The 10,278-nt window shown below is 43.0% G+C and overlaps 2 protein-coding genes across 2 annotated transcripts; one reads left to right on the top strand and one right to left on the bottom strand.

Moving 5' to 3' along the window:
* Nucleotides 1-1,352: 1,352 nt before the first annotated feature.
* nelfcd (negative elongation factor complex member C/D) lies at nucleotides 1,353-5,770 on the top strand. Its single transcript, XM_019880903.1, has 15 exons — nucleotides 1,353-1,409; nucleotides 1,960-2,072; nucleotides 2,324-2,433; nucleotides 2,526-2,635; nucleotides 2,842-2,949; nucleotides 3,038-3,190; nucleotides 3,313-3,443; nucleotides 3,651-3,816; nucleotides 3,983-4,117; nucleotides 4,194-4,333; nucleotides 4,461-4,575; nucleotides 4,654-4,749; nucleotides 4,815-4,955; nucleotides 5,080-5,209; nucleotides 5,300-5,770. Exons 1-15 carry the CDS (start codon nucleotides 1,353-1,355, stop codon nucleotides 5,332-5,334), a joined length of 1,740 nt encoding a protein of 579 aa, XP_019736462.1. The 3' UTR covers nucleotides 5,335-5,770.
* On the bottom strand, nucleotides 5,580-9,572 carry ctsz (cathepsin Z). Its single transcript, XM_019880904.1, has 6 exons — nucleotides 9,373-9,572; nucleotides 8,311-8,474; nucleotides 7,816-7,995; nucleotides 7,582-7,732; nucleotides 6,127-6,289; nucleotides 5,580-6,043 (listed from the first exon to the last, which is right to left on the bottom strand). Exons 1-6 carry the CDS (start codon nucleotides 9,495-9,497, stop codon nucleotides 5,915-5,917), a joined length of 912 nt encoding a protein of 303 aa, XP_019736463.1. The 5' UTR covers nucleotides 9,498-9,572; the 3' UTR covers nucleotides 5,580-5,914.
* Between the last annotated feature and the right edge of the window lie 706 nt (nucleotides 9,573-10,278).

Below are 10,278 nucleotides of genomic sequence, written 5' to 3' on the forward strand. Positions count from 1 at the left end.
TCTAGATTAATTTTCATGTGTGTGTGTGCGTGTGTCTGTATGTGTGTGAGAGAGAGATTACATGTTATAGTCTGGATGGACCCTGCAAGGATGGGTTTTTTTGGTACAATACTGTCAAATCATTGTGTGAAGTTTAAAAAAAAAAACAAGACATGCATTTTCTTTTGCTAAAAAAATAGATGTATCGCATACAGTTTGTATATAAAGGTGGGCACTTCATTTATCCTTTGCATATTCCAACAGTTCTTGAGTCTCATTTCCCCCAGAAATTAGAACAGCTGTTTTTAAAATGTTGTTTTTTTTTTCCACCCCAGCAGTAAAAATACTCTCATTTTAGAATTCACTGACAACACTGAAATACCAACTGTCTTGGTCCATAATGCTGCTAGTTGCTGCTTCAGACAATTGTGAACGCTATGTCAATTTTACATTGCGTGTACCAGGGTTTCGGGTTGGCGTGGCTGCTTTAGAGTGCCTCATTGTTGAGGCATGGAAAAGACCCGTAACACACGGGTGGGATATCCTCCAGCCAACGCAGGCTATAAACGGATATATTTTCGCGGTGTATAAGCAGAACTATGCAAGGCAAAGTAGCATCCATTTTTCAATTCGTAGGATGGAGTGGTATTTGATTGACAGTTGAGGGGGACATGTCAACTCATCCAGCAGACAAGCACACAGTGTTCCAGATCAAAAAAAACTGCTTGTTTTTCATGACTTTGAAGCCTCAGAAATGATTTTTTTTTTAAATCGTTCGAAATTTGACAGGGTTTGTAAGAAAACAGCTGAGTCAAATTTACAACGCATTTTCACTCCGCAGTGACTAAATGATCTTCCAGGCCATGGCAGAAGTACAGTAAAATTTACCTCTCTTGCGTCATCACCCGTTGTCATTCGAGCACCAGAATAAACATTGTGTTCCACTCAATTTGTGAAGATTTTTTTCACGAAAAAAATGCTTTTTTGTGATTTATGTGCCTTGGTTAGGAGACACTAGTCTTTTGTCTAGTTTATTTATGACCATTCTGAACATTTTTACAGAGTCCATTATTATTCCATAATTAGAATACTGTATCTCGAAGGGTGACCCCCCCCAAAAAGGAATTTAAATATAGTGGGCTCGTAACGACTTCGTTTTAATCCCAGTGAGCTAAATTGTGCCTGACAGAACAAACTCGGGAAAAAAAATATATGAAGGCGTGGCTTACGGTTCACCGCCTCGCCATTTTCTTCCAGTTGTTATTAGCCACCTGGCTAGCTCATTCAAAGATCGTCACAGTGTTTCATGCGGTAAGGATACAAACTACCGGTTACTGCAATTAATTAAATTCTACTCACCCGTTCCCGTCAACATGGACGAGGAATATTATAGTGGCGCTGGGGACTGGGAAGGCCCGGACGCTAACACGGTAAGACTTTTGACTGTTTGGCTGGTTATTGTGAGCTAGCATGGCAATTGAATAGGAACAACAGTCAACGATGTCTTTACACATCAGCCGTAGAATATTAATTGTTCAGGTGTGGGCGAATTGCTTAGGAATGGAAGATAAAGTTCATTGGCTACGACATGCACATTTCACATTGAATTGACTTACTTTCTTAGAGATTCAAACTGACCAAGATAAATTACTTTTAAACTTTTCTCCACCAATAATGTGATCTAAGAATTCCACTACTAGATTGGGAGATATCTTTTCGAGAGGTGAAGTTTAAAAAAAAAAACTGGATTAACGCGGTTGCACAAGTGTGCACACACTCTTGTACATGGGGATGTAGATGTGTTTGGTGCCCTGTAACTGACTGGCGACCAGTTCAGGGTGTACTGCGCCTTCCGCCCGAAGTCAGTCGTTATAGGTAAAATGTCACATGAACCACTCTTGCAGTGCAGCGCTTCACTTAGCAGAAACATCCATCCCATTATCTATAAAACATAAAAACAGTCTTGCCATTTTCTTCCAGGAGGATGCGTATGTTGACGTCGAAAATTTGGGGAAAATCCAGGAGGATTGTCTGAAGAAATTTTCCAGCAGGGATTACATCATGGAGCCTGCCATTTTCAACACCCTCAAAATGTACACACTTGTCTGTTTTCATGCAAGTCATGGCATCTTTTGATTCATTTATTTCACCAAATCTGCAATTGGCTGGCTACCAGTCCAGGGTGTACCCCGCCTACTTCCCAAAGTCAGATGGGATAGGCTCCAGCACACACATGACCCTCGTGAGGATAAGTGGATTAGAAAATGGATGGATGGATGGATGGATAGGTCCTAAAATATGACAAGGACAATAAAGTTGAGCTACTCTTGTATTTTTATTGTAGGTATTTCCAGGCGGGTGGTTCTCCAGAGCACGTCATCCAGCTTCTGTCGGAAAACTACTCTGCCGTAGCTCAGACCGTGAACCTTTTGGCGGAATGGCTCATCCAGATGGGTCGGTAGCTTCTCCCACCGCGCCTCTGCTTCTCCACACCGTGCGTGCTGTGGGCCTCGTTCATTTCGCTTGAATTTTCATGTGCTTTCCAGGTGTTGAGCCAGCGCAAGTACAAGAACGAGTTGAGAATCATCTGAAGAGTCTGCTGATAAAGCACTTTGACCCCCAGAAAGCAGATTCCATTTTCACCGTAGAGGGCGAGGTACCAATGAGCTAATAATGCAGTCAAGTCGCTTTCCTAAAATAATGCCAGAAGCTTTGAAATGGTTTATCACTTTCCCATTTTTTTGTTTGTTTATTTAATATGAAAAACCCCTGCTATTTTTAAGAGTTGCGTGATCACTTTCTGCATTCACAATAAGGCACAATCAGATTGAAAAGTGGATGAGATTCAGAATGTGTTTGTAGACTCCCGCTTGGCTGGAGCAGATGATCGCTCACACGACGTGGCGAGACCTCTTCTACAAGCTTGCCGAGGCTCATCCCGACTGTCTGATGCTCAACTTCACCGTGAAGGTAGAAACTATTTTTTTTTTAATCCGAGTAATTTGTGCATAGAGGGCCTCAGTCAAATCCAGCTGTAAAAGAAACGTGTGCTGTGTAGCTGATTTCAGACGCAGGCTACCAGGGCGAGATCACCAGTGTGTCGACGGCGTGCCAGCAACTGGAGGTTTTCTCTCGTGTGTTGAGGACATCTTTAGCCACGCTGCTGGATGGAGGAGAGGAGAACCTCGAAAAGAACCTGCCAGAATTTGCTGTGAGCCCCATCTTGACAATTCCCAACAGTGTGTAGTTATATCTATGTTTGATAGTTTGATGAGTTGTTCTTTCTTTCTGTCCCCCCCCCCCCCAATTTCCCTGATTTTTGGTTTCATCTAGAAAATGGTGTGTCACGGTGAGCACACATACCTCTTTGCCCAGGCTATGATGTCCATTCTGGCCCAGGAGGAGCAAGGCGGCTCCGCTGTGCGCCGGATTGGTCAGGAGGTGCAGAAGTCGGCCCACAAGAGGTGCTCTACAAGCGGGTGCAAATTCCCCAGGCAGACACCAATGACTGACATGTTATACATTTATGCAATAGAAATCCATTGCACATGACCAAAAAAAACGCCACTGCACTGGACTAACTTAAAGATGCCAATTTAATACTGGCCTTAAGGTTGTCAGTTGAACATTATCTTTGGCACATCTGTTCATTGCGTCTTGTGTTGCGTCAGGGGCCACGACGCCAGTCAGATAACGCTGGCGCTGGGTACGGCAGCAGCCTACCCTCGTGCCTGCCAGGCGCTGGGGGCCATGTTGTCCAAAGGAGCCCTGAATCCCGCTGATATCACCGTGCTGTTTAAGATGTTCAGCAGCATGGACCCGCCTCCTGTGGAGCTGGTGAGGAAAGCCCGCACGTACAGTGACATCGTAGCATAACTAGAACATTTGAAATGTTCTTCCATTGTAAACCAGACTTTTTTTTTTTGGCCCATTTAAATCATCCATTTAAAATTGGAAGACTCGAGGCTATAGATTTGAGGATTTCCTGTTTCGTGTTCCTCAGATCAGAGTGCCTGCTTTTCTGGACCTTTTCATGCATTCGCTGTTCAAGCCTGGCTCCAAGATCAACCAAGACCACAAGCACAAATATATCCACATCCTGGCGTACGCTGCCAGCGTGGTCGAGACGTGGAAAAAGGTTTTGACCTCTCACCTTTTGTGCTTTTAAAACTAAACGCGAAGGGCCAAACTGACCTTTTCCGTTCTGGTCTCAGAACAAGCGAGTGAACATCAACAAGGACGAGCTTAAATCATCCTCAAAGGCCATCGAGACGGTGCACAACCATTGCTGCAACGAAAACAAAGGCGCCACAGAGTTGGTGGCTGAACTCGGAACGTTGTACCAGTGCATACGGTGGGTGGCCAAAACCAAATGAAAACGCTAATGAAAAATCCCAAACTATTATTACCTTGCTAATTCAAAATCAATGGACGTTAATCAGTAGGTGGCTTTGGTTGTTCTGGTGTCAATGGTCCCTCAGATTCCCAGTGGTCGCAATGGGGGTTTTGAAGTGGGTGGACTGGACCGTGTCGGAACCCCGCTACTTTCAGCTGCAAACGGATCACACGCCGGTCCACTTAGCTCTGCTGGATGAGGTACAGAGAGAGAGTTGAAGTCTTTTTTTTTTTTCTTCTAAAAGGCCAACTAACCTTGGCCTTCCGTTTCCCCGGCAGATCTGCACGTGTCACCAGCTGCTGCATCCTCAAGTTCTCCAGCTGCTCATCAAGCTCTTTGAGACCGAACACTCGCAGCTTGATGTCATGGAGCAGGTGTGTGCGTGTGTTCCTCACTTCAGGTATTCTCAAGTGACGACACCTTTTGTCTTTGCTCCCAGCTGGAGCTCAAGAAGACCCTCCTGGATCGGATGGTTCACCTGCTGAGTCGTGGTTATGTCCTGCCCGTGGTTGGCTACATTCGCAAGTGTCTGGAGAAGCTCAACACAGACATCTCCCTCATTCGCTATTTTGTCACCGAGGTAACGACTCCAACGGGGAGAAATTAAAATATTGGCTCTGATAGTCGCACTCAAAAAAAAAGGCCAAACCAAAATATATTTAGTCTGTGAATAAAACTGACCCAACGGTCCTGTCCTTGCAAAGGTCCTGGATGTGATCGCACCTCCGTACACGTCGGACTTCGTTCAGCTCTTCTTGCCCATCCTGGAAAACGACAGCATCGCCGGAACAATCCGCACAGAAGGAGAACACGACCCCGTCGCAGAGTTCATCGGTACGCCGATAGCCCTCACCGCCCCAAAACTCACCGAACTACTTTTTGTCATCTTGCTTTTGGAAACTAACAAATTGTTTTATTTTCCAGCTCATTGCAAGTCAAATTTCATCATGATAAATTGAGGACGGTGTGTACCCGGAAAGAAATGATGACGAAGCACAACTTTTTGGACTGACCAGTCTGATGATGCAACTTGGGACTTTTGTGGCCATTGAGGTCATCTTGGAGCTGTCCGAGATGCAGATTCAATACAGCTCCATCTCAGCACAGTGAGTGAGAAGAAGGCCACACAAGCATCACTTTGAAGACTGACATATTTTCAGCAGAATCATTGTGCGGAAAGAAAAAAAAAACAAGTCACACCTTGTAGATTGTAAATGCACGCTTTAATCACCTGTGTAGCACTCACAGCAGCAGAATGTGACAGTGGTTCATCAAGCATATTTATCTTGCTGATTTTTATTGTAAGATGCAAAAGTGTTTTGTGATGGTTGGATCTGCCTGTATTTTCTATTGTGGGGAATTTTTGATACTGTCACACCGATCATGTAAAAAAAATTTTTTTAGACTGTTCAACAATCTGAAAATCACAACAGATCCAACCATTTGGCATTTTAATTTAAAAAGCATTTTAAAAACAGAAAGAAAAATATGTTCCCTTTTCGGTTATGATTAAAACTGGATCCATAGTCCTGGTGTGATCTAGACAAAGTAGTCTTTCGGAACGATAGGGTCTCCATAGGCACAATCCGTCTCCAGTGCCAGGTTGTAGGAACTTCCCCTTCCTCCCTTGTAGGTGCTGGTGACGATCCTGAGCCAGCCCTTCTCACCCTGACGACATGATACTTTTTTCAACACAAGGCCACCGCGTGCACTCGTAATTTGACTTTGTAACTCTTGAGACAAGCGCTTACCCACGGCTCTCCCCAAGAGTTCCGTGCGATCCAGTACTCCACGCCGTTCTCCACTCCCCATCCCGCCACTGACACGATGTGGTTTACGATGGGGTCTTCATCGTACTCGGAGTAGAGACCGCCGTTGTAGTTGTCCAGTTTCTCTGTTGCCATGATACCACAGCTAAAAGCACAAATGCCCCTCGTTATTTGCAAATGATTTGCTGGAACAATCCCGCTCTGCAATCCTACTACAGGTGCAATTCAATAAATTTGAATATGTAGGGAAATTGTATTCTTTCAATTCAAAAAGTGGAACTCGTTCTACAGAATCACCATTCACAAAGTCAAATATTTCATTTAATTTTGTATAACTTTGAAAGCCAAACATTACATTTAGAACTGGGTCATATCAATCCAATTGCATTAGTTGTTCTTTTCCCCCTTTGGCTTCGAAAAAAAAAAAAATGATGATGTACCACACCACAAAATTTTCATACAAAAAAACTGTATGAAAATGATTCCACTCATAATCTGAGTTTTACCAGGAATTAACGTACCCTTTTCTTTTAAAAAAGGGACACTAGAAGGGTCAGAAAAAGTGCTACATTTACTGCTCAAATTGCTAAATTGGCAACACAGACTGCTTTTGTGAAGTCGCTCATCTTTCGGCCATGTTGTTAGTGTAAGCAGTGCATGTAAGGGAGGATACACTTGAAAATACGGAAACCAAAGGAAAAAAAAGAAGTCGAATATCGAACCAATCCTACTTACAGCGAACAAATCCCCCAAATTCATGAGCTCAAGAAACTGGAATTTTACATACGTTTTTTCCTTTAATGGAAATGAGGTTTTCAGTGTGTGATTTTTACATTTCATTGGACCATTTTGTCTTATTTCATTCTATTAGGATCTTATCTTGATTTTCATTCAGTCATGTCTGTAATTATTATTTTGTCTAATGCACGATGGACTTGTGTATGAATGGTGCTCTACAAATAAACTTATCTAACCTTACCCTCTAAAAAATATTTTAATAATGTATAATGAATGTGTGTGACAGTGTCCCCCCCAATATTTGGGTGGGATGGTCACTGAGCCCTGGTGTGAACAGCACAAATCTGCAAATAATTGAAGCCTCCCACCCTAAAAAAGGTTTCTAATTGCCTACATGAAGTTCCTAAAATTACTTTGACAAAGTTCCTTGGCGCCAAAGCAATACTTTTATATGAAACGCCACTTTGGCCTGCACACAAATACAGCAAAAAGATGAAAAATTTCAGCAAATAACAGAGGATACACGACCCCACACCCCCGAAAAAACCATTGTAAATGAGTTTCACCAAGTTAAAATAAATCACCTTTTCTACGATACTCAAATTTCTTCACATTAACTAGTACAAGCAATTGCTCGATGAGTACACTTATGATGTTTCTGAGCTGAACTTGGCAGATTTCAGTAATTATTCAACCAACCTGATCGGTCCTCGGGCATAGATTTCAGCCATCATCTTCTCCCTCCCACTGACCGCCCCGTAATCGCCCACTTTCCACAGGGTGTAGTTCTTCACAACGTTGCAAACGCCGAAGGTGGTACAGGTACCGCACTCGTTGAATGGTTTACATTCTACGGAAAAGGGATGGCAGAATATAAAACGGGTTGGGGGATAGCGGGGGGCTGTTCGGTCGCTGTCACTCAGAGAGCCTCACTCTGGTCTTTGGCCTGGTAGTTATTGCACGTCTCATCCGGGATGCCGTGGGTGTTGGCGTATTCCCACACCCCGCCATGATCGCCGCCGTGACAAGTGCCGGCTCCTCCGCAGTCCACCACGTGCTGCACGGAGAGGTAGGCGGACGGCCACGCCCCTTGCCGCTTAATATTGATGCGATCTGGACAATAAAAAAAAAATTAAAAAATAAAAAAAACTGTTAAAATGCCTCAAGTGTCACTTTGTCCAGCGCAACTTCCTTGAGTAGTCATTTCTTCTACCATATTACCCAAACTTTAAAGGGGAAGTTGCATCAAAAAACGTTTTTACAATATGTTAACCACAGAATTCTGCAAAACAGTTATGGAGTACAGATTGAATAACAAAATCCACCCGTCTCAGGGGATGGCCATTTTGCCACTTGCTGATAGATTTTGAAAAATTGTCATTTGATAACGATAACGTGTTTGACACAAGGAGAGAAGATGGGTCCAACCTGCCATTGCGCTGGTGCTGCCGTGAGCCCAACATGAGCCGCAGTACTGAGGAATGTGCTGGTTGCGGGTGGTGCTAACATAGTTGATCCCGCCAACGTTCCTCCAGTCCCACGACTTGGGCAAATCAGAGATGTTTAAATACTCGTGAGGGCGAGGCGAGTTCCTGAAAAGACAAACACACAGGCTGAATTTTTATTTTCCGATGAATCCATATGTTCGGTGAAATTACTTGATTCAGCCTGCCCGAAAGACCACCATTGCCTAAAAATAGTTACTTCTCAAGAACAGGCATTTTTTTGGTGGTTTTCTGAAACAAAATAAGATATGCTGTCTCAGTAAAACTAAACGGGCTGTGATTTATATCGCGCTTTTCTACCTCGAGTACTCAAAGCGCTTTACACGGTTTACCTTATTCGCCTACTGATGACGTAGCATCAGGAGCAACTGGACAAGAACACTTCGACTTAGTTGCGAGTCGAAGTGCCAACCTGTGGGTTGGGAAACGACAACGCAACCACGGAACAATGCCGCCCCTACAGGATTACTGTATGTATGGAATACAACTAGTTTATTGAGACGTGGACATTGCACAGGGACTATTGAAAAATATATTTGAAAATGTAATCATTTGCACTGATTTGTCTAGTAATTTGTTTTGTGATAAATGTGTTGTATTATAAAGACAATTGTGGAGACTTCACGCACACCCTGATTAATGAATCATATTATTTTGATACATTTAATATGGCCGTCTGAGGACCGAACAGGAAAAAAAAAAACAGTTCTCACCAATGTGCCATTAAAAAAAATTAATTATGTCAAACTTCCTCATTTTCTACCAGCAGTGTACACAACATAACAGTTGACTTCCGAATTGTGAAACAAATGATTATCCAAGCGCGTTTGCGGTCTATTAAACAATTAACGCAGTGATTCATAGATGTATTATATATCTTATCACTTCATGTGGTTTCCCGTGTCGTCCCTTCGAACTCGTGACTGCCGACATGTTAGCCATGTGGCTAAGTATGTAGGAAATTTGCTCAAAACATCCAACTTACCTCAGTCCGAAGCCGTTTGTCCTCGGCGTGGGGACATAACAGGGCTCTTTACTGTTAAAATACAGTCCGGCTGACGCGGCAGACAGCAAAACGCAAAATAAAACAACGGACCCCACGTTGGCCATTTGGGCAAGCAGTTTACCGGTAACTTTTAGGAGCGACTCGTTTCTGTCGATGTCACATGACACTGAATCACGGCATCATCGGAGCGTCAGATGGACTTAACGATGTCAACAGCGCCGACTAGTGGCTTGTAAAACAAGTACTGCTGTGCTGTGAAGCTCTTAAACTTTATGGTTGGAAGGAAATACTGGTCGAAGTCCTGTTGAGTAGATTTACTACTTCAGATTTATTTTTTTACGAGGAGGTGACTGATTAAACTGCTTTACTGACATCTTAAAAAGGCTGAAATTAAAAATAAATCACAAAATACAGACTATGAAATTGAAATGCACCCTTTTGTTGAAGGAAGAAATCTTCCACAATTATCACAAACATCATGCTTTACTTTTACTTAAATAAATAAATACATAAATAAAAAGGTCCAATGACCAGTAATTTGCTCTACTTTACACATGATTATTTCATTTATTGTGCTGGAACGATATTCGCATACATGGCAATGGCGAGTGATGAAAAAAGCGGAAGGGGCGTGGCCTGGACGGGGGCGTGGCCTGGACGGGGGCTTGGTTACTTACAAAAGTGGCACTAAACATGCTGAAGATGAAGTGTATTAAATTTACACAGTTTGAAAATTGAACAGAAAAAAATCCCAAGATCGCCACTATTCTTTCAAGTGAAAATTTGTGCAATTTTGCCTATGCATTCCTGGTGAGCACCAATATGTAACTCCAAATTTGCTGCTCAAAATCAAAACTAAAAAAGTAAACACATTCCCTGCCATAT

This window comes from Hippocampus comes, unplaced genomic scaffold (assembly GCF_001891065.2).
Source record: "Hippocampus comes isolate QL1 unplaced genomic scaffold, H_comes_QL1_v1.1 scaffold68, whole genome shotgun sequence".
Taxonomy (NCBI): Eukaryota; Metazoa; Chordata; class Actinopteri; order Syngnathiformes; family Syngnathidae; genus Hippocampus; species Hippocampus comes.